Source organism: Nerophis ophidion, linkage group LG12 (genome assembly GCF_033978795.1).
Source record: "Nerophis ophidion isolate RoL-2023_Sa linkage group LG12, RoL_Noph_v1.0, whole genome shotgun sequence".
NCBI classification, from domain to species: domain Eukaryota; kingdom Metazoa; phylum Chordata; class Actinopteri; order Syngnathiformes; family Syngnathidae; genus Nerophis; species Nerophis ophidion.
The window spans coordinates 27,186,034-27,211,760 of NC_084622.1; the positions used below are offsets into that span (position 1 = coordinate 27,186,034).

A 25,727-nucleotide genomic window follows, 5' to 3' on the forward strand; every position below is an offset into this window, starting at 1 on the left:
ATGAAATATCTCAAATAAGAGTGATATTTGCTTATTTTCTGTCTGATGGGATATGTTTTATCACAAAGCAGAGTGATATTTGCTTATTTTCTGTCCGATGGGATATTTTTTCTCACAAAGCAGATTTTATGTTAGAGTGTTTTACTTATTTGGGGGTTCATTGAGGTTAGCTAATTTTACTTGTTTTGGGAAGTCTAATTTTCTTGTTCTATTGGCAGATAATTTTGCTTAGTTCAAGTAAAATACCTCTAATTTTTGTTTTGTTTTTTAACACTGACTTTATGCAGTGCTGTATGATCAACTTTTATGATAGAGCCCATTATGTCATGATCCGTTACCCGGGTCATGACATAATTTATGTTTGATAGTTTCCTATGGCCCTGCGATGAGGTGGCGACTCGTCCAGGGTGTACTCTGGCATCTGAGGATCTTGTGAGATGACACTGGCTGCTGCGAGCGCATTATTAAGAAAAAAATCACTGACAGGAAGGACGGAGAGAAACACTTTATATTTCAACAGACTCTTGGGCCGTACCTGCTGTCAAAACTCTAAAGACAGACTGCACAGTTCCTGTCTTCACCATAAAAGACCTGCTTCATCCTGCCTGTGCTAACAAAATAAGAGTCTCAGAAAGCTAGCGTACACAAGCTAGCATGCTACGGAGTTTGATGCCAATGTATTTCTCCCCCGCCCTCAGCGACCGCTCCCTCTCCTCTCTCGCCCACACACTCACTGACATCACTCACCTGCTGTCAACACATTAAAGGGCCACACACACAAATGCTACTCTCATAACAAAGTGTTTGAAAACGATTATGCAAGTTGGACAAATGAGATGCCAAATCTAACCACTCTCATGTGGTTGGATTTGAAAATGCGGAGGTTATCAGCACCCCTGTCTGATTCCAATCAATGCAAGTCATCAGAATCAAACTCACCAACTTATATTCTTGTCTTCATGAAAGAAAGGAATCTATATGTGTTAAACATGCTTGTATTAACATTAAACACCATTAACTTGTTAACAAAAATGTCTCTTTCATAAATAAATAAATATAAATTAAAAATATGAATGAAGTAGATCTCCTCGACTTGGTCAATTGAAATAGATAGATGGATAGATAGATAGATAGATAGATAGATAGATAGATAGATAGATAGATAGATAGATAGATAGATAGATAGATAGATAGATAGATGGATAGATAGATAGATAGATAGATAGATAGATAGATGGATAGATGGATAGATAGATAAATAGATAGATAGATAGATAGATATATAGATAGATAGATAGATAGATAGATAGATAGATAGATAGATAGATAGATAGATAGATAGATGGATAGATAGATAGATAGATAGATAGATAGATAGATGGATAGATGGATAGATAGATAAATAGATAGATAGTACTTTATTGATTCCTTCAGGAGAGTTCACTCAGGAAAAGTAAAATTCCAGCAGCAGTGTACAGAATTGATATTGAATTTAAAAAGTACATAATGGGGGTGTAAATGCAAACAAAATAGAAACATATTACAATAAGAATAAAAATAAAAACCAACAATTAGAATAAAAATATAACAGTAAAATAAGACTATAACAAGAGAAACTAGGCAGTAGTGACCATGTTATGAAAAAGTATTGCACTGTTATTGTTTTGCGTCCCCTGTCTTCCTTGTACCCTCCTTCCCCCAGAGAGGAGTTGTACAGTCTAATTGGCGTGTGGGACCAAGGAGTTTTTGAGTCTATTAGTCCTGCACTTGGACACTTCACCTGTAGCTTAGCGACATTTAATCAAAAGCAACTTGTAGCTTAGCTGACTCAATTTTCCAAGTAGCTTGCCCATGACTGAATATAAATGAATGCAGGTCGTCCTTTCAAAAGCAACACACTTTTATTTCTCATTAGTATTTGTTACCTTTTTGTAGTTGGAAGGTCAAGAACGTTTAATTATCCTAAATGAGTAAACAAACACAACAATAAAATTGACTTGAATAAATATTGAACATATTCATGTGAAGTTTTTTTTCCCCCTAGTTGTTTTGGGGATCACTTTCCAACAAATTCGGAATACTAGGTCGTTCATTTGTGTTGATGAGATCATCTTGCCTTTGCTGCAAAAACTGAAATCTAAGTAAGATTAAAATATCTCAGATAAGGGTGATATTTGATTATTTTCTGTCTGATAGGATAATTCTTCTCACTAAGCAGATTTAATGTTAGAGTGTTTGACTTGTTTTAAGGGTTTTGGTCCTAAATGATGTCAGTAAGATATTACAGCTTGTTGCTGAGATTTTATGACCTATATTGAGTAAAACATGCTTGAAACTATAACATCAACTGTTGCAAAGCTGTGTCATCAACACTCACAAGTATAAAACTACTTTTTTAAAGTAATCATTTCTTATTTCAAGCATGAAAAAAAAAGATTTTGACAAAATTGTGTGTCATAATTAAAACAGATGACAGCCAAATGGACTTTGCTGTTTTATTTTCAATGATACAATAGAAAATACTTACTCGTAGGGTAGTGAAGTTAAAGTTAAAGTGCCAATGATTGTCACACACACACTAGATGTGGCGAAATTATTTTCTGCATTTGACCCATCACCCTCGATCACCCCCTGGAAGATGAGGGGAGCAGTGTGCAGCAGCGGTGCCGCGCCCGGGAATCATTTATGGGGATTTAACCCCCAATTCCAACTCTTATTGCTGAGTGCCAAGCAGGGAGGTAATGGGTCCCAATTTTATAGTCTTTGGTATGAATCGGCTGGGATTTGAACTCACGACCTCAGAGTACAGTTAGCACAGTACAGCAAAATGACAGGTAATATTTAAACATTTAACATTTCTAACAATTTTGAACAAAAATGGTTAATGAGGATTCAGATAAATTCTTCAAAATTACAATTAAAAACATTTTGGCCGGGGACCGGGCTGTATATATGAGCACTAATTGACTGAAAGAGCACGCACTCGGCGTGATGATGTCATGTTGTCGATGGAAAAATGCATTTTTAGACCATATGATTTTCCTGAGCGACTAGGAGACCCCGAGAATAACAAGCGGTTGCCTTGTTGCATTTCCATTAAGAAAAATTAATTACTTTTTAGTATAAGTTTGCTGGTTTCAAGAAATGTAATGCCGAGCGCATATCATTATGTCAAGATAATGGCACTAGCATTTACTTACTGTATTGTTTTGGATTATAAGTCGCTCCGGAGTATACGTCGCACTTGCCGAAAATGCATAATACAAAAGGAAAAAAACATATATACGTCGTACTGGAGTATACAGTAATTCGCATTTTTGGGGGAAATTTATTTGATAAAATCCAACACTGAGAATAGACATTTGAAAGGCAATTTAAAATAAATAAAGAATAGTGAACAACAGGCTGAAAGAGTGTACGTTATATGAGGCATAAATAACCAACAGCGAAGGTGCCTGGTATGTTAACGTAACATATTATGGTAAGAGTCATTCAAATAACTATAACATATAGAACATGCTGTACGTTTACCAAACAATCTGTCACTCCTAATCGATAAATCCGAGCAAATCTTCTTCCTCGATGTCGCCTCTAAACAACTGTGCCGACTCCAAAGGTATGCGCCGCTTCCTCTTGTCGTTTTCTGCTGCATATTTCACTACGTCCAGCTTGTAATCCGCAGTACATGATTTCCTTTTCGGTGCCATTTTTGTTCAGCCCTTCTCAGTTTTTATAAGTTACCGCCAACGTTGAAATGACCCATTCTAATAGCTACGGCAGCATATAGCATCCCATGACCCATAATGCACTTCTGCCATGACCCTCCCCCGCCGAATTCTTATTGGTTGACGTTTGTGTGACGATTGCTGACATTTTCTTTGTCTGTTCCGCGAATGAGATAAATAATATTATTTTATATTTTACGGTAATGTGTTAATAATTTCACACATAAGAGTATATGCCGCACCCCCGGCCAAACTATGAAAAAAAATGCGATTTATAATCCTAAAAATACGGTAATTGATGAATATTTTTCAACATATTGAGCAAAAATTTCTTCTTTTTTTTCTACCAAATGTCATGACGAGGGGATTTTTGCAGCTTACCGCGAGGATTGTTCTCCCAGGACGCAAATAGACTTTTTCCGGACAGGGGTAGCAGGTAAGAAAATTATTTAATTACCTAGACTCAAAAAGTGGAAACAAAAGGGCGCACAAGGCGAAGGCCCTACTTAGCGTAGGATACAAAAACTAACACTAAGACAGGACTATAGACAAGAAACAAAACCTGCTAACTGTGACATGAATAAACAAAACTTACGTGGGCATGGCATGAATCGAACAATACAGAGCATGAATCTATGGCATGAAAACGAGCAATGTCGCCAGCACGACTGACTGATTGGAAAAACAGGGTTGAATAAAAGTCTCTTGATTAGAGCAGGTGTGTTTTTTACATGAGGCAGGTGAAACTAATGGATCGTCATGGTAACTGAACAAGGGACCGTAAAAAGGAACTAAAATAGTCCAAAACTACAGAAAAAAATAACAAAAACATAATCCAGACCACCGAACAAGACAAAAAGTGCAATTGTTATTAGTGAGAATATACTTATTTTAAGGTAGTTTTGGGTCCATTGAGGTTAGCTAATTTTACTTGTTTTGGAAAGTCTTGACAAGCCAAATGTTCTTGTTCTTTTGGCAGATAATTTTGCTTAGTTCAAATAAAATACTCCTCATTTTTGTATTTTTCGTCCTGTTTTTGGACATTAACATTTTGCAGTGTGAACCCGAAATATTCTCACACCGGATGTTTTGAATTTGAAATAATCTATATTCCACCAAATATTTGTTACCGAGCAGTGATTGTGACTAGAGCAGGGTTTTTCAAACTACGGCCCCCGGCGTGATTTTGCCTAAATGTATTTAATCGTGTGGACTGTAAGTGAAACAGCCATCCTTGCTTGTGCACAGACTTAATTCATGTACAGTGGGGCAAAAAAGTATTTAGTCAGCCACCGATTGTGCAAGTTCTCCCACTTAAAATGACGACAGAGGTCTGTAATTTTCATCATAGGTACACCTGTACAACTGTGAGAGACAGAATGTGAAAAAAAATCCAAGAATTCACATTGTAGGAATTTAAAATAATTGATTTGTAATTTATGGTGGAAAATAAGTATTTGGTCAAACATTCAAAGCGCTCACTGATGGAAGGAGGTTTCGGCTCAAAATCTCACGATACATGGCCCCATTCATTCTTTCCTTAACATGGATCAATCGTCCTGTCCCCTTAGCAGAAAAACAGCCCCAAAGCATGATGTTTTCACCCCCATGCTTCACAGTAGGTGTGGTGTTCTTGGGATGCAACTCAGTATTCTTCTTCCTCCAAACACGATGGGTTGAGTTTATACCAAAATGGATACATGGATGATACAGCAGATGATATGGAGAATGTCATGTGGTCAGATGAAACCAAAATAGAACTTTTTGGTATAAACTCAACTCGTCGTGTTTGAAGGAAGAAGAATACTGAGTTGCATCCCAAGAACACCATACCTACTGTGAAGCATGGCGGTGGAAACATCATGGTTTGGGGCTGTTTTTCTGCTAAGGGGACAGGACGATTGCTCCGTGTTAAGGAAAGAATAAATGGGGCCATGTATCGTGAGATTTTGAGCCAAAACCTCCTTCCATCAGTGAGAGCTTTGAATGGTAGACCAAATACTTATCCTCCACCATAATTTACAAATAAATTCTTTAAAATTCCGACAATGTGAATTCCTGGATTTTTTTTTTCACATTCTGTCTTTCACAGTTGAAGGGTACCTATAATTAAAATTACAAACCTCTGTCATCATTTTAAGTTGGAGAACTTGCACAACTGGTGGCTGACTAAATACTTTTTTGCCCGACTGTATACGACCCATTTTAAACAAATTTTCCCATTCATGGCACAAATTTGACCATCACATAAAGTCAACACACAGTCACATGTGACACACCTCCTGCACATTGAACTTTGTGGACATTTTAAAACATGTGTATGTAATTTCAAATTACACATATATAAATCCATAACAGTGCATGATCATATGCGAAACACTCTCTCCACACGTATCCATGTTTGGCGCATTTTAGCAGTTTGATATTTCTGATTGATTACAAAACTTGAAGTCGTAAAGGAAGTGGGAATGAAGAAAACTAATGTTAGCAACTCTATCAGATATCTAGGGACCTGGAGGTGCTATCCGTACAGTCACATTTAATTAACACAAAATGCTTTCCAAACAATTTGTGCAACTAGTGAAGTGAAGTGAGTTAAATTTATTTAGCGCTTTTTTCTCCAGTGACTCAAAGCGCTTTACATAGTGAAACCCAATATCTAATTTTTACATTTAAAGCAGTGTGGGTTGCACTGGGAGCAGGTGGGTGAAGTGTCTTGCCCAAGGACACAACCGCAGTGACTAGGATGGCGGAAGCGGGGATCGAACCTACAACCCTCAAGTTGCTGGCACGGCCACTCTACCAACCGAGCTATACCGCCCCTAATTTACTACTAGTTACTGAAATAACAAATAACATGCACTGAACAACTGAAAGTTAATTTTCCCCAGACATCAAGTCTCTTTTATTAGTCCACTTGTTAAATCATCAGACCTGGATATAATCAAAAAAAAATTATTCCCAGAGTGTTAAACTCTCTTGGGAGATTAGGAATAATTAATAGAAGATTTTAATCAGGTAACAATGCTTATTATTTGTGGTCGACGGACTCAAGGCTTTAATGCTTGCATTGTGTTAGACTGGAATAAAGCTCACAAAAAAAAGAAAGTGAGACGTCACGAACACGCAAAAGCAGGAGACAGGTGGCGGCGTGCAGGTGAGAGTCTTTAATTATAGCACAAGGAAGTGCAGCAGGGCAAGCTGTGCATGCTCAGCCAACCAAGCAGCAGTAACCAATGTAGTACCTGCAGTAGCAAACATAAACAAGCAGCAATAACCAATGCAGTACTTGCAGTAGCACACAAACACGCCGCAGTAACCAATGCAGTACTTGCAGTAGCAAACATAAACAAGCAGAAGTAACCAATGTATTACTTGCAGTAGCAAACATAAACAGGCAGCAGTAACCAATGCAGTACTTGCAGTAGCAAACATAAACAAGCAGAAGTAATCAATGTAGTACTTGCAGTAGCAAACATAAACAAGCAGAAGTAACCAATGTAGTACTTGCAGTAGCAAACATAAACAAGCAGAAGTAACCAATGTATTACTTGCAGTAGCAAACATAACCAAGCATAATTAACCAATGCAGTACTTGCAGTAGCAAACATAAACAAGCAGAAGTAACCAATGTAGTACTTGCTGTAGCAAACGTAAACAGGCAGCATGCAACACGGACAGTTTCCAGGAACAATTCAACAGTCAACAACCTGAACAATCCTGGCAGGTGTGCTCGGGTTGCCAGTCAGAAAAGAGTGAAGGAAGCAGCGGTGCAGCCAAAACAGGAAGGTTGACAAAAATAGAGCGCTGACAAGAAAGTGAATAAGGAAAATAAGGAAACACACAAAGTATTTTGTATGACGGGGCACGAAATATTACGGACTGGCCAATCAGAGGCAATATAAGGCGAGCCAGGCAGCAAAATCATAACAGGCAAGTACTCAATGCACATGACGATGAGGGAGTCGGAGACAGAGGGACGCTCCAAGCTGACGACTCAAAAAAGCCCAAAAAGAAACATACTTGAAAATGGCAGAGGGATTCTCTAATGCAGATTAGGTTTTTTCTTTAGTGATGAAGACAATGTCCAGGAAACTTGCAATAATGCGTGTCCTTGGCCATTTTTAGACAAATGTATGCGTTTAGATAAAACAATGCCAAAAACTTTAGTTTTTAGTTGTTTACTCCGTGAACCAAAATCGTGCTTCATCTAAGACGTTCCACACAAATTTAGGAACACACATTAAGGTGAGTTGAGTTCATGAAAAGTCTGTAATCAGACGAGACGTCACATAGAACGAAGGTATCGAAGTATGGCAGCGTTTGATTTTACGTAAAGCAGTACCTGGTCGTACCAATAGACTTCAGTCTGTACCTACAAAAGTATAGACTCCTGTACCCATCCATACAGTAGTTAAATCCCAAACTAGTTCTAAACTACTGACTATATTGTTCCTTTCTTGGGGCCACACTCCTCCCTCCCGTTAGCAGTAGCTGTGGCCATGAAATTGTATTTTGTGTATAACGGATCATTCTATGATTTTTTTTTCTACATTTAAAACACTTCCTTGTGGTCTACATAACATGCAATGGTGGTGATTTGTTCAAAATTTTGCAGAGTTTGTTTTAGAGGCCATCTTCAAACAGATTTCTGACCATCTCTTTTGGATACACCGTTTTGTGGGCGGTCTTAGTTACATGCCGAAGCCCTCATCCAGGCCAAGCCCCTTTCAACTGTGTCTTCTCCATATTAGCCATGTTGTAGTTTACATAAAATCGCCCGGGACTACTGATAATGCTATGTGTGATCAAGTGTTTACCGTATTTTACGGACTAAAAAGTGCACTTAAAATCCTTTTTTTTTTCTCAAAACTTAACAGTGCGCCTTATAACCCGGTGCGCCTAATGTAAGGAATAAGTTTGGTTGAGCTTACCCACCTTCAAGCTATTTTATTTGGTACATGGTGTATTGATACGTGTGACCAGTAGATGACAGTTAAACATAAGAGATAAGTATATGATGGCAATGTGATTCAAGCAAACAACACCAACATTTTATATTGTCCATTGAAAATATAGAACATTACTCACAGCGCTCAAAAATCTATCAAAATGTTTTAATACAACTTCCCGGTTACACCGTCTGGACCAGTCGCCTTCCTGGGGTTCACTGCCTTGAGCACCCGCCAGACCTCGTCTCCTCAAGAGTGAGTGTGGGGGGGGCCGGGAACTGACAATATAACCTGGTGCCTACACACCGGAGCTCTTGTAAAAAGAACTCAGCTGCGCATGCACTTTTTGCGTCGGATGAAAAGAGCACAGCTTCCTCCCCCCATTCTCACCACATTCTACAGAGGCACTATAGAGAGCCTGCTCACCAACAGCATCTCTGTCTGGAGAGGAGCCTGCAATGCCTCAGACTGGAAGTCCCTCCAGAGAGTGGAGAAAAGATCATCAGGACTCCTCTTCCTCCTATCCAGGAGATCGCAAAAAGCCGCTGCCTGACCAGGGCTCAGAAAATCTGCAAAGACTCCTCCCACCCCCACCAAGGACTGTTTTCACTGCTGGACTCTAGAAAGATGTTCCGCAGCCTCCGAAGCAGAACCTCCAGGTTCTGTAACAGCTTCTTCCCTCAGGCCGTAAGACTCTTGAACGCATCATAATAAAATTATCCCCTCAACTCTCCCCAAAATGGATTAACTCGCTGGAATAAAAAAGACAATATAACATACATCCATAACGTGGACGCATGTGAAAAAGTGCAATATATTTATCCGTACAGTAATCTATTTATTTATTTATATATATTTATTAATTATATAAATATATTTATATATATATATATATATAGTTTTCCTTGCCCTTTTGTGGGTTCTTCCGAGGATGTTGTAGTCGTAATGATTTGTGCAGTCCTTTGAGACATTTGTGATTTGGGGCTATATAAATAAACGTTGATTGATTGATTGATTGATATTATTTATATATATTAACTTAATTATATATGCACCTTATTGCTTTTTTTATCCTGCACTACCATGAGCTCATGTAACGAAATTGAGTTATCTATGCTGTTAAATTCAAATTTGAATGACAATAAAAAAAAAAAATGAAAAAAAAAAAAAAAAGGAAGTCTAGTCTAGTCTAAATTATGGTGTATGTATGAGGTAAAACATATAATCTGGTGTTTTGTTTCGCAATATTATTCAAAAGCAACTTTTCTTACCTTCTGGTAACTGCTAATCTGTGTTTGGGATCTGCATTAGTCCTGAAAGATTGTGCGTGTCCGCCGTGGTAGTCCGTGGCTACAACATAGTCAATAAGTTTTTCTTTATTTTCTTGTTATGGGAAATTCATCCTCCGCTGTTGCCATTTTCTAATATAAAGTAGTGTAAAGTTCTTACTTATATCTGTCAGTAAACTCGCCATGAAAGTGCTAAAACATACCGGTATAGTGAGTGTACATTATTCACCCAAGGAACTTTAGTTATTAGTGAGTTGAATGGCCTTGAAGCAACAACAAGAGCAGGCTGTTTTGTAAAGATCCCTGAGGACTGCTCAAAGATGTATTTTTTTGACCTCCCTCCCTCCTCAACAACACCTGGAAGTCGAACTTTGCTTGCATTGTGTGCAGAATGGCTCCGGGCCTATGGACACAACACCACTACACCCAAAGACAATGGGCATATTCACAAACACACTCCCCACCCCCGCCCCACACCTTCACCACCGCTTGATTCCCCTTCCGGGTGATGGATTGCTGTAACATGTTTATGTGTGCTATGGCAAATGAGTTTTTTTCCCTTAGACTCAGTCTGAAACCCCCCCTTTTTCCCACCTTTTTTAAGGAGCGCCGTAAGTGGCTGATCCATTGGCGGTCCTGTCTTGTCTCCCTGTAGCGTATGTCTGCTTCATGCCGAAAATGTAATTTCAGTTCTTATGTGTCTTATACATGTTACGAATGGACAATTATAAAGCATCCTGAATCCTGTTCCGGTCTGCGTTTTTTTCACGGGACACATTCACGGTGTTGTTGTTTCCGGATGAGAAGCTGCTCCGTTATTGATTAAAGTAAAGTCCGAATGTCATTAAAACAGTTAGCTCCATCTTTTGACACTTCTTGCACTCCAGTACTTGCACGCTACACTGCTACAACAAAGATGACGGGGAGAAGACGCTACCAAAGGTGAGCCACGTAAATAAAAACCCTCATAAAACGGCGCATCCTGAAGCGACTGTCAGAAAGCGGCTTGAAGATGATCTGTAAAACATAATCAATGCAACATTTTGACCGAAGAACCATCATTACATGTTATGTAGACTACAAGGATGTGTTTTACATTTAGGAAAAAAATAAAAATAATAGGCCCTGCGATGAGGTGGCGACTTGTCCACCGGTTGAATGCAGCTGGGATAGGCTTTATGCGCAAGATCAAAAATAGACCATTCATCGGCAGTGGGCCTTATAATCCCGGTGCGCCCTATGGTCCAAAAAATACGGTACATTAGTCAACATTCTTGGTTTTACTCTAAAACTTGAAAAATTGATTTAACGAAGTAAGGAAGTGGATTTGCCAAAAGCCCAGAATAATACACTCTACCTGTGGAGCTGTCTTAGTGCAGGTACCGCGTGCCAAAAATAAGACATTTAGATCAGTACCTCTTGCTGGAAGCTTGGACATCAGCCCATATCTGTGGCTCGCGTCAATTTGAATCAACAGGAACCACGACAGAACTAAATATAAATCATATTCAAGAGTAAGATAGTGCAGGGTGCCATAGCACTCATCTAATAAATCTGAGGTAATTTGTTCCCAATGTGCCAACCCTGTCTGAGATAACAAAATGAAAGCAACAAAACACAGTGGTGGTCCGGCTTCAGCTGGAAAAAAAACAAGTGGTAATAAGACTCCTGCAGACTTTTCACAAGTGGGGAGGATTTTATGATTGTGCTCGTGCTGGTGATGAGTTCTCACACTTGCTGTTTGGTGAAGAAATGGAGACTGTATAAAAGTGACAAATAAAACCAGAAAAAAAATCAATGTAATAATTCCTAGGCTGTATCTAACTCGGGCTACAGCTATCAAATAATTTAGTAATCGAGTAAGTTTGTTCGATTAATCGAGTAATCGGATATAACACTTTATAGCCTCAATACGTAGTTTAGGGAAAACAGCTGAAACAAACAAAGCTTCTTCTGCTTGCCATAACCTTTATTCTTTTTCTAATAAATAAACATCATTAATATTGACATTGCACTTTTAACATGTGCATTAATTAAAAAAAAAAAAAAATGGTTTAAACTGTTATCCTGCACACAGCTTACCACCGTCATGTGCGCTCTATTACAACAGCAATATTTAAAGTTCTGGCCCCTCCATGCGGTTCAGATTATATACATTTGTATTAATTACACTCATTAATTAAATAATTAATCAAAGCTACAGAATACAAATCAGAGCTTTTGTTTTAACCAATTTCATTGATTTAACCCAGGAGTCGGCAACCCAAAATGTTAAAAGAGCCATAATGGACCTAAAATACAAAAAAGTAATCTGTCTGGAGCCGCAAAAAATTAAAAGACTTATATTAGAGTTAGAATGATGGCAACACATGATGTAAGTGTTTATATTAGCTATATTAGCCTACTATCAAAATTACTATGTGACGCAGGCTGACGCGAATCTTCATTGACAGAAATGTTGAAATGTAATATTTATTCTACACATTTTTACGACATTGGAAAACATTAGTATAACTTCTCAGAGGGTGATATAACTGCGGGAAAAGATTGTCTTAGAATGGCCGAAAGTATAAATGTATGTGTCCAAGTTAAAGGAAACGGCAGGCTGTCTTCTTCTAATGGATTTATTACAATCTTTGCAAGCTGGCTAAGGTTGCTGTGGTCTGGAACAACATGGCACGCTAAAAACTATGAGAAATGCAGCCAATATTACATACAGATAATGTGTCATGAGACATGCACAGATAAATTAACATAAGTAAAGGGAATTAAATGAGCTCAAATATATCTACGAACGAGGCATAACGATGCAATATGTACATACAGCTAGCCTAAATAGCATGTCAGCATCGATTTACTTGCAGTCATGCAGTGACCAAATATGCCTGATTAGCACTCCATAACAAGTCAATAATATCAACAAAGCTCCCCTTTGTGTATTCACGCACAGTATAAAAAGTTTGGTGGACAAAATGAGACAGAGAAGGAGTGGCTTTAAACAAGTCTCTCTTTGGCAGCATCAGAGAACATTATAAACAAACTGTTGAGTCACAGTCCACACAACCGTGAGTTCAAGGGCCGCTGAAATTAGTAGGACAAAACGGCACTCACCAAATACTCTCAAACATATTAAACAGTGGGCTTTTTATCAATTTGGAAGGTTTTTGTCGTGTTTGTCCTCCTACTGAAACCATATAAAAAAAATTAAAAAAAATCACCCCATTTTATTTCCATTTCCATACATTTTTGAAAAGGCTTCATGGAGCCACAAGGGTGCCGCTAGAGAGCCCCATGTGGCTGTAGAGCCGCGGGTTGCTGACCCCGGATTTAACCGAATAATTGTTGCAGCCCGACTTCCGACAGTATCAACGTTGCATTTGATGACTTTGATTGATTGACTCACGACTTCATGACGCCTCATTCTTACATCTCCCTGTCAGTCCAAACACACACATTCTAAACAGATATAGCAGCACAGATGGGATTTTACTCATGATATCTAATGTTATTTTATCGTAAATATTGGCTTTGCCCAAATGAGTCACCATGTGAATCATCCAATTAAAGGGCTCTATTATACGCCATTTCATTTTACAAACCCCGTTTACATATGAGCTGAGAAATTGTGTTGGATGTAAATATAAACGGAATACAATGATTTGCAAATCATTTTCAACTCATATTCAGTTGAATATGCTACAAAGACAACATATTTGATGTTCAAACTGATAAACATTTTTTTTTTTTTTTTTGCAAATAATCTCTAACTTTAGAATTTGATGCCAGCAACACGTGACAAAGAAGTTGGGAAAGGTGGCAATAAATACTGATTAAGTTGAGAAATGCTCATCAAACACTTATATGGAACAACCCACAGGTGTGGAGGCTAATTGAGAACAGTTGGGTGCCATGATTGGGTATAAAAGCAGCTTCCATGAAATGCTAAGTAATTCACAAACAAGGATGGGGTGAGGGTCACCACTTTGTAAGCAAATTGTCAAACAGTTTTAGAACAACATTTCTCAACGAGCTATTGCAAGGAATTTAGGGATTTTACCATCTACGGTCCGTAAAATCATCAAAAAGTTCAGAGAATCTGGAAAAATCACTGCACGTAAGCGATGATATTATGGACTTTTGATCCCTCAGGCAATACTGCATCAAAAACAGACATCAGTGTGTAAAGGATATCACCACATGGGCTCAGGAACACTTCATAAAACCACTGTCAGTAACTACAGTTGGTCGCTGAATCTGTAAGTGCAAGTTAAAACTCTACTATGCAAAACTAAAACCATTTATCAACAATATCCTGAAACGCCGCTGGCTTGGCTGGGCCTGAGCTCACCTAAGATAGACTGATGCAAAGTGGAAAGGTGTTCTGTGGTCTGACGAGCCCACATTACAAATTATATTTAGAAACATAGGACGTGGTGTCCTCCATAACAAAGAGGAAAATAACTATTCTGATTGATAGAGGCGCAAAGTTCAAAAGCCAGCATCTGTGATGGTATGGGGGTGTATTAGTGTCCAAGGCATGGGTAACTTACACATCTGTGAAGGCACCATTAATGCTGAAAGGTCCATACGGATTTTGGAACAACATATGTTGTCATCCAAGCAACGTTATCATGGACGCCCCTGTTTATTTCAACAAGACAATGACAAGCCACGTGTTACAACAGCGTGGCTATGTAGTAAAAGAGTGTGGGTACTTTCCTGGCCCGCCTGCAGTCCAGGCATGTCTCCCATCGAAAATGTGTGGCGCATTATGAAGCGTAAACGACTGAAGCTCTACATAAAAAAAAAAAAGGGAAAGAATTGCACTTTCAAAGCTTCAACAATTAGTTTCCTCAGTTCCCAAACGTTTATTGAGTGTTGTTAAAAGAAAAGGTGATGTAACACAGTGGTGAACATTTCCTTTCCCAACTACTTTGGCACGTGTTGCAGCAATGAAATTCTAAGTTAATTATTATTTGCAAAAAAAAATAAAGTTTTTGAGTTTGAACATCAAATATCTTGTCTTTGTAGTGCATTCAATTGAATATGGGTTGAAAAGGATTTGCAAATCATTGCATTCCGTTTATATTTACATCCAACACAATTTCGCAACTCATATGGAAACGGGGTTTGTAATAATATTTAAAAGTAATATACAGTACAGGCCTAACGTTTGGACAAACCTTCTCATTTCAGTGCGTTTTCTTTAATTTTCATGACTATTTACATTGTAGATTGTCACTGAAGGCATCAAAACTGTGACACCTGTGAAGTGAAAACCCTTTCTGGTAACTACATCTTGAAGCTCATCGAGAGAATGCCAAAAGTGTGCAAAGCCGTAATCAGAGCAAAGGGTGGCTATTTTGAAGAAACTAGAATATAAAACATGTTTTCAGTTAATTCAGCTGTTTTTGGTCAAGTACAAACCCTGTTTCCATATGAGTTGGTAAATTGTGTTAGATGTAAATATAAACGGAATACAATAATTTGCAAATCTTTTTCAACCCATATTCAGTTGAATATGCTACAAAGACAACCTATTTGATGTTCAAACTCATAAACTTTTTTTTTTTTGCAAATAATCATTAACTTTAGAATTTGATGCCAGCAACCCGTGACAAAGAAGTTGGGAAAGGTGGCAATAAATACTGATAAAGTTGAGAAATGCTCATCAAACACTTATTTGGAACATCCCACAGGTGTGCAGGCTAATTGGGAACAGGTGGGTGGCATGATTGGTATAAAAACAGCTTCCCAAAAAATGCTCAGTCTTTCACAAGAAAGGATGGGGCGAGGTAGACCCCTTTGTCCACAACTGTGTGAGCAAATAGTCAGTTTAAGAACAACGTTTCTCAAAGTGCAATTGCAAGACATTTAGGCATTTCAATATCCACGGTCCATAATATCATCAAAAGGTTCAGAGAATCTGGAGAAATCACTCCACGTAAGCGACATGACTGGAAACCAACATTGAATGACCGTGACCTTCGATCCCTCAGACGGCACTGTATCAAAAACCGACAACAATCTCTAAAGGATATCTCCACATGGGCTAAGGAACAATTCAGAAAACCACTGTCACTAAATACAGGTTGTTGCTACATTCTGTAAGTGCAAGTAAAACTCTACTATGCAAAGCGAAAACCATCTGAACCGAGGATGTCGTTGTGGCCTGTGCAGCCCTTTGACACACTTGTGATTTAGAGCTGTATAAATAAACATTGATTGATTGACATATTTATGCTTCTGTTGCTTAAGTTTGTGGCCTCCCCCACTGCTTACTGTTATGTTGTTGTATTTGATATGTGGCATCTATTATTTTGGACAAGTGCAGGGTTGCAGAGAGCGTATACAGCATGTAAAAAAGTAGATAAAGTGCACAACAGCGCTTCTGGGTACCAGAGACTAACAATGCTCATTACCATTAAAGGTACAGACACATGAAACAGCATGACTTATCTAAAGTTGTTGGAAAATAAAAAATAAAAAAAAGTTGTTGGCGCCTTCAAGACAAATGCATCCCTAAATAAAGATGTCTCTACTTTCCCAGAAGGGAAGATAATGAGAGGCAACATTAATCACGTCTTTTAACACAATAACAATAGAAGTTCACTCTGTTGACATACTACAGCATGTAAACAGTCTCTCAAATGGATTCACGCTACTTCTCTTTGTTTATAATGTCTATTTTCTGCTGGATCTACTCCCTATTTTATGCTGCAGCTGTTTCATATACTGTAATTATGTACATGGTAATTGTTATATATTGCATATATGATATAAACATATAATATAATGTATCAGTATATGTCATATACTGTACATATATTATGTAAATATTACATATACACTATATTGTCAAAAGTATTTGGCCACCTGCCTTTACTCACAAACAAACTTGAAGTGCCATCCCATGGAATTGTCCAAAATATTTTGATATCCTGGAACTTTCAAAGTTCCTTTCACTGGAACTAAGGGGCCAAGCCCAATTCCTGGAAAAACAACCATACCTCATAATTCCTCCTCCACCAAATTTCACACTTAGCACAATGCAGTCCGAAATGTACAGCTCTCCTGGCAACCTCCAAACCCAGACTCGTCCATTGATTGATTGATTGATTGATACTTTTATTAGTAGATTGCACAGTTCAGTACATATTCCATACAATTGACCACTAAATGGTAACACGCGAATAAGTTTTTCAACTTGTTTAAGTCGGGGTCCACGTTAATCAATTCATGGATTAGATTGCCAGATGGAAAAGAGTGATTCATCACTCCAGAGAAGGCGTCTCCACCGCTCTAGAGTCAAGCGGCGACGTGCTTTACACCACTCCATCTGACGCTTTGCATTGGACTTGGTGATGTATGCTCGGCCATTCAAACCCATTCCATGAAGCTCTCTGCGTACTGTATGTGGGCTAATTGGAAGGTCACATGAAGTTTGTAGATTTGTAGCAACTGACTGTGCAGAAAGTATTTGCACTAAGCACTTCAGAATCCTCTGAGCCCTCTCTGTCAATTTACGTGGCCAACCACTATGGTGGCTGAGTTGCTGCTGTTCCCAAACTCTTCACTTTTTTTATAATAAAGTTGACTTAGAATATTTAGGAGCGAGGACATTTCAAGACTGGATTTGTTGCACAGGTGGCATCCTATGACAGTTCCACGCTGGAAATCACTGAGAGAAGCCCATTCTTTCACAAATGTTTGTAGAAACAGTCTCCATGCCTCTGTGCTTGATTAGGACACCTGATTGTCATCATTTGGATGGGTGGCCAAATACTTTTGGCAATATAGTGTGTGTTATATTTTATATTGCTACACCGGTACATTTTTTGTGTATTTTATACCTGCATTGTCCTTTTCTATCCTTACACTTTCCATCATAGTAACTGAGCTGCTGTGTGGAACAATTTCCCTTGTGGATCATTAAAGTTTGTCTAAGTCTGAGGAGTCCTATTGCATTTCATAAATGAGATTCCTGCATAGTATTAAAGATTAGACAGCGTCTTTGAAAGTGATTTGCGCTCCATTGGACTGACAGGTGATTGCGCCACATTTGTATGGTGCACAATTGATACTTATTATGACATTTATAATAACCCTGCCGTGTCAAATAACAATCCAAATTCTATATTATTATGTTATCCTTTTTCCCACAGTGTTTACATATATCATATAACAACATTTAAGACCAGCTACTAATAGCCCCGTCTTAAATTCTGTAGTAAGATTTGTTGTCAGGCGCCAATCTGTAGCAAGTATTCTCAGAACATGATCACAAATAGTTGCTTTAAAGCACGGGTGTAAAACGTACGGCCCGAGGGCCGGATCAGGCCCGCTATCAGGTTTTATCTGGCCCACGGTATGAGTTTTTAAGTATAAAAATGAACCTGAAATTTTTGAATGATATAAACAATAGCAATTATTTGTAGATGATGCTATATATGTACAAAATAAACCACATGATGTTAGTGCATCAGTTGAGGAAAATGACCAAAGTACATCCATCCATCCATCCATGGATGGATGTACTTTGGTCATTTTCCTCAAAGTACATAAATAACATAATGTAATTTGATTTTGATACAATTTTTTTATCTCGATAGATTGAAAATTAACACCAATGAGTTGACTGATGAACATTATCAAATAATTTATTCAGAAAATATAAATAACGACAAATAAAGATAGTATACTATTAACAGCAACAGGTACAATAAGTGTAAAAAAAAAAAAAGAAAAACATTATGATTTGTACATTTTCAGAATGTTCTCTATTTTTAAATAAAGAAAACAACCTGAAGTTGTCTTTAATTTTAAGTTATCGTGCTGTGATTTTACTAGTCCGGCCCACTTGACAGTAGATTTTTCTGCATGTGGTCCCCGATCTAAAATGAGTTTGACACCCCTGCTTTAAAGCAAACTGACGTGAACATGTGAATGTTATATTCATCTTGGAGAAAGCAAACCATCAGTTTAAGTAAAAAGTAATATTTTAGTTTGAGCACATATTTAAATAGAGTCCCTTAGTTGGACATTAACATGTGGACTGGATTAGTTCTCATAGGAGAAGAGGCAATAAAATTGGAGCTCAGTATGCAAAGGTGATGGCCCTAGCCATGAGAAGAGACTACATGTTTAGCTTAACACCAACATTTAACTTACTACCTATAGTACATCTGTAGTTTTTCCAGACACTTGCACACAAGCATCTCCTTTAATAGTCAGGGTGTCCTTTCCTGACTTAGCACACACCCAGAGACAGGAAGGTGGAATATAAAACTGATAGTTTGTCTTCTCCAAGTTAGGAGTGCCTCTTTTTTTTTTTTACTCGACCTCCTCCAGGAACTGCAGTCCTATATAATGACACTTGCTTATAATAAAGCATTTTTTAGCTCAGTAAAGCGACTCCGACGTCTCTTCTGATCCAGCCACACTGCCGTGTCACCCTTATGTCTGGACGAGGATGACAAGACCAGAAATACACATCACATACTAACCCTGAGTTTTGAACATCAGTCTGTAATCTGAATGTTGAATGATTCCCAGTGGGTGTAAATAAGAAACCATTAAGCTGTAAAATTGTAGAGACGATAAAAAAGTACTACAAAATCTTCAGAACACCCTTTTGCTACTGCCTGCATTTCACCCTCATAATATTTCACTTTTTATTTGACCCTGTGCGGTCGTCAGGCTCACATATGATCAACGCCGTTGTCCTCAGTGCCCCTTTAATCCTCTGAAGGCCATAATCAATACGAATCTAGCGGACCTTTCTCCGTCTCCATGCCACTCCACCTTGAGATGCAGGGCCATTTCAAAGGAGCCGAAGGAAGGGAAAGACTCCCCACATAAGAAGGCCCTCTTAACTCCGTCAAATAGCCAAATGTCAATCATGCATTGAAAGAGGAGCCCCAACCTTGTCATAACCTTATTTCTTTAATTGCTAGCTATTTGGGTTGTACTCTCCTAGAAAAGAAAACAATCGCCGATGGCAGGTTAACAAAATCAACTATAAACACTCCTAATTATTAGCCATGCAACAGGAAGTGGGGCTTTACCTTAAGTTTGCAAGCTAAACCGGAATAGTCACAAAATTGTCCTGCTTATTCTACCCTGTCATATTTGCACTGGGACCAGCTGAAGGTGTACCAGGACATTGGCATTCATTCTTTAAACTAGACCAAATTTCACACCAATTGGTTTCACATTTGTGTGGGGAGGTCAGCAAGAGACTAATGTTGTTTTTGTTAAAGCAACAAAAAGCGCGGTTATTGCATCCAGCAAAAGGAAATACATTTGGGTAGTGGTCAGTTCCCAAGTGAAAATATAAAGCTCATCCTTTCCAGTAAGAAGAAAGAAAATATCAAAAGAGTGAATAAATGTACAAACCCCAGAACCAGTGAAGTTGGCACCTGGTGTAAATCGTAAGTAAAATATGAATACAATGATTTGCAAATCCTTTTCAACCTATTTTCAATTGAATGGACTGGAATGACACGATACTAAACGGAAGGTATACTAATCAGACACTTATTTGGAACACCCCACATGGGGAGTGCCATGATTGGGTATGAAAGCAGCTTCCATGAAATGTTCAGTCATTCACAAACAAGGATGGGGCGAGAGCACCACTTTGTGAACCAATGCGTGAGCAAATTGTCCAACAGTTTAAGGGCAACATTTCTCAATGAGCTATTGCAAGGAATTTTGGGATTTCACCATCAAAGGTGCGTAATATCATCAAAAGATTCAGAGAATTTGGAGAAATCACTACACGTAAGTGAGGATATTACAGACGTTGGACCTCTCAGGCGGTACTGCATCAAAAAACGACATCAATGTGTAAAGGATATTATCACATGGGCTGAGCAACACTTCAGAAAACCACTGTCAGTAACTACAGTTTGTTGCGACATCTGTAAGTGCAAGTTAAAACTCTACTATGCAAAGCGAAAGCCATTTATCAACAACACCCAGAAACGCCACCGGCTTTGCTGGGACCGAGCTAATCTAAGATGGAGTGATGCAAAGTAGAAAAGTGTTCTGTGGTCTGACGAGTCCACATTTCAAATTGTTTTTGGAAATATTTGACATCGTGTCATCCGGACCAAAGGGGAAGCGAACCATTCAGACTGTTTTAGACGCAAAGTTCAAAAGCCAGCATCTGTGATGGTATGGGGGTGAATTAGTGCCCAAGGCATGGGTAACTTACACATTTGTGAAGGCACCATTAATGCTGAAAGGTAAATACAGGTTTTGGAACAACATATGCTGCCATCTAAGTGCCGTCTTTTTCATGGACACCCCTGCTTATTTCAGCAAAACAATGCCAAGCCACATTCAGCTTCGTAAAAAAAAGAGTGCAGGTACTTTCCTGGCCCGCCTGCAGTCAAGACCTGTCTCCCATCGAAAATATGGGTGGCGCATTATGAAGCATAAATACGACAGCGGAGATCCCGGACTGTTGAACGACTGAAACTCTACATAAAACAAGAATGGGAAAGAATTCCATTTTCAAAACTTCAACAATTAGTTTCCTCAGTTCCCAAACATTTATTGAGTGTTGTTAAAAGAAAAGGTGATGTAACACAGTGGTGAACATGCCCTTTCCCAACTACTTTGGCACATGTTGCAGCCATGAAATCCTAAGTTAATTGTTATTTGCAAAAATAAATAAATACAGTTTATGAGTTTGAACATCAAATACCTTGTCTTACTAGTGCATTCAATTGAATATGGGTGAAAAATGATTTGCAAATCATTGTATTCCGTTTATATTTACATTTAACACAATTTCCAACTCATATGGAAACGGGGTTGGTAAAAAAAATATTTGGAAATGTCCAACGGTCCAGATTGAAAAGCTTAACGGTCCGCAAGTGGCCCCCGGGCCTTGATTTGCCCAGGTCTGTTCTGGACCAATGCCAAAACTAGGTCCCTAAAGCAGCGTTTTTCAACCTTTTTTGAGCCAACGCACATTTTTTGCATTGAAAAAATGCAGAGAAACACCACCAGCAGAAATCATTAAAAAAAGAAACTCAGTTGACAGTAAAAAGTCGCAATTTTTGGATATGACTTTTAATCATAATCAAGCATGAATGACTATAGCTCTTGTCTCAAAGTAGGTGTACTGTCACCACCTGTCATACCACACCGTGATTTATTTTGACTTTTTTGCTGTTTTCCTGTGTGTAGTGTTTTAGTTCTTGTCTTGTGCTCCTATTTTGGTATTTTTTTTCTCATTTTTTTTGTATTTTCCTGTAGCAGTTTCATGTCTTCCTTTGAGCGATATTTCCCACATATACTTTGTTTTAGCAATCAAGAATATTTCAATAGTTTTTAATCCTTCTTTGTGGGGACATTTTTGATTGTCATGTCATGTTCGGAGGTACATTGTCTTTGCTACACAGTAAGTCTTTGCTGTCGTCCAGCATTCTGTTTTTGTTTACATTGTAGCCAGTTCAGTTTTAGTTTCGTTCTGCATAGCCTTCCCTAAGCTTTAATGACTTTTTTTAGGGGCACTTACCTTCTGTTTATTTTTAGCTTAAGCATTAGACACCTTTTTACCTGCACATTGCCTCCCGCTTTAGACAGCACCGACACTCAAAATCAAAACATCATTTGCAGACTATAATTACTGCTTTGCAAACAATATTTTCAACCCAAATAGGTGAAACTAGATAATCTCCCACGGCACACCAGACTGCATCTCACAGCACACTAGTGTGCTGCGGCGCAGTGGTTAAAAAACACTGCCCTAAGGACATGCTTGGATGCTTCAGTGGAAGAACCACATGGAACACAAGGTCCTACCACAGGTGTGGCATCAGTGACCTCCCACCCTTACAAATTCGCCCTCCAACATTTTGCAGAAAGCAATCCCAGTGCAAGCTGTTACAACTGCAAACGAAATGAAATACTCAAAACATCAGATGTGATGGTGACCTTTTCCTGTGGTTTCTTATGTAAAAATGCAACATATGTGCATCTCCAGTCCACTAAAATAGACCTCCTGGTACATCAACCCCATAACTCCTGCTCATGATGCCCGCACCTCCATGAACAGCAGGCTGCTGTGGTCCAGTGAAATGGACAAAAACAGCTCCTCCCACTCTGCCTTTTTGCTCTTTTTGCAGCCTCCTCATCTTCCTTTTTTCCTCTCGGCAGTAGAGCAGCATCAGCAGCAGCAGAGCAGCAGGTGTTATTGTTACCTGAGGATTTTTTGGGGGCTGCAATCAGCATGATGCGCAGTATTCTAACAGCTGGGGCCACTAGTGTGATGAAGTGGAGAAATCACGCCTCAAAAACACGTGGGAGAGGTTACTCAAATATGCCCCCAATCCTTCTAATCACACACACACACACACTTACACACACACACATTTTACACTCCAGGTCTGCTGCACCATCTCTCCCAGAAGGGACAAGATGCATTTGCAAGAATTCACAACCTGCAAAACTCAGTAGCAAAAATGAACGTGGATGTGTGTGTGGGAGTGGGAGTGGGAGTGGGGGGGTGACCTTGTGCAGTGTAGTGGCCAACACACACACACACACACACACACACACACACACACACACAACAGGTTCACACACGCACGCCGGAGCACTGCCGCGTTACATAATAAGAGCCCACACTTTGGCGCCAACGTGACGTGAAAAGGACGGCGAGGATTGATCCACGCGTGTTGTTTGCATTCTGCCGGTCACCTCCAACAGGCGCGCCGAAAACCTTGAAAGTGTCCGCTAAAGCCCCCACCACAAGCCCGGTGCCACGGCTTACCTTTGCTGGTGTTCTCCTCCCGGTTGAGATACATGGCGCGGAGAGTTTGGCGGCGGCGAGCAGGAAGGTGGTGTCGCTGGTCTTGTGTGGTGTGAGGCTGCTAGTGGTGATGTCAGGCTGGCGGTGGCAGTGGTGGTGGTGGTGGTGTACTCCCCAACTCCTCCTCCCCTGCACTTCTACCTCTTTTATTGTTGTCTTGCTACTGCACTGCCTCTCTCTCTCTCTTTCTCTCTCTCTCTCTCTCTCTCTCTCTCTCTCTCTCTCTCTCTCTCTCTGACTCTCTCTCTCTGCCTCTCTCTGTCTCTCTCTGTCTCTCTCTCCCTCCACAGTCAGTAGGTAGAAGATGGAGAAGCTCCTTATATCTCTCTTTCACTCTACCTTTCTCCACCCTACTTTCCTTGCCACTAATAAGCGGTATCTCTTTCTCTCTCTCTCTCTCTCTCTCTCTCTCTGTCTCCATTTCTTTCTGTCTCTCTCTCTCTCTCTTCAGTCAGTAGGTAGAAGATGGAGATGCTCCTTATATCTCTCACTCACTCTCTCACTTTCTCCACCCTACTTTTTTTACCACTAATAAGCAGTGTATCTCTCGCTCTCTTTTTCTCCATCGCTCTCTCTCTCTCTCTCCCTCTTCAGTCAGTACGTAGAAGATGGAGATGCTCTTTATATCTCTCACTCACTTTCTCACTTTCTCCACTCTACTTTTTTTTACCACTAATAAGCAGTGTATCTCTTGCTCTCTTTTTCTCCATCTCTCTCTCTCTCTCTCTCTCCCTCTTCAGTCAGTAGGTAGAAGATGGAGAAGCTCTTTATATCGCTCATTCGCTCTCTCCCTCTCTCCACTCTATTTCCCTAACAGACAATAAGTAGTATCTCTCTCGCTCTCTCTCTTTTTCTCTCTCTTTTTGTCTCTCTCTCTCCTCCCCCTCCTCAGTCAGTAGGTAGAAGATGGAGATGCTCCTTATATCTCTCATTCACTTTCTCACTTTCTCAACCCATCTTTCCTTACCACTAATAAGCAGTATCTCTCTCTCTTTTTTTCTCCATTGCTCTCTCTGTCTCTCCCTCCTCAGTCAGTAGGTAGAAGATGGAGAAGCTCCTTATATCTCTCATTCACTCTCTGTCTCTCTCCACTCTATCTCCCTTACAGCTAATAAGCAGTATTTCTCTCTCTCTCTCTTTTGCTCTCTCGCTCTCTCTCTCTCTTTGTCTCTCTCTCTTCCTCCCTCCACAGTTAGTAGGTAGAAAATGGAGATGCTCCTTATATCTCTTTCACTCTGTCCCTCTCTCCACCCTACTTTCCTTACCACTAAAAAGCAGTATCTCTCTTTCTCTCTCGCTCTCTCTCTCCCTCTCTCTCCCTCTATGTGTCCCTCTCTCTCCCTCCTCAGTCAGTAGGTAGAAGATGGAGAATCTCCTTATATCTCTCATTCACTCTCAACCATTCTCCAGCCTACTTTCCTTACCACTGATAAGCAGTATCTCGATCTCTCGCCCTCTCTCTCCCTCTCTCTCTCTCTCTCTCTCTCTCTTTCTCTCTTTTTCGCCATCTCTCCATCCCTCCTCAGTCAGTAGGTAGAAAATGGAGATGCTCCTTATATCTCTCATTCACACTGTCCCTCTCTCCACCCTACTCTCCTTACCACTAATAAGCAGTAACTCTCTCTCTGTCCCTCTCTCTCTCCCTCTCTCTTTTTCTCTCTGTCTCTCTCTCTCTCTCTCACTCTGATTTTTTTTAAAGATGCTGTATATTTAGTGACATTCATAGTTGGCTGTCTCGCACTTCTAGGAAGTGAATGTAAGAACTTCAAAACAAGTGTTTGTTTTTTATTGTCAAATATATTCCAACGACATATGCTTTTTCCTGTTTTTTTTTTTTTTTTTTTTAAACCCAAAAACCAGTGAAGTTGGCACATTGTGTAAATCGTAAATAAAAACAGAATACAATGATTTGCAAACTTTTTTCAACTGA

At 39.3% G+C, this 25,727-nt stretch overlaps 1 protein-coding gene across 2 annotated transcripts in view; it reads right to left on the bottom strand.

The window, feature by feature from the left end:
- LOC133563202 (synaptotagmin-7-like) overlaps positions 1-24,235 on the bottom strand; it is a 265,273-nt gene extending 241,038 nt beyond the window's left edge. For both annotated transcript variants that reach the window (XM_061917194.1, XM_061917195.1), the window contains exon 1: positions 23,759-24,235. In XM_061917194.1, the coding sequence (XP_061773178.1) occupies positions 23,759-23,792 (34 nt within the window). In that variant the 5' untranslated portion in view covers positions 23,793-24,235. The remainder of the gene's footprint in view (positions 1-23,758) is intronic.
- Between the last annotated feature and the right edge of the window lie 1,492 nt (positions 24,236-25,727).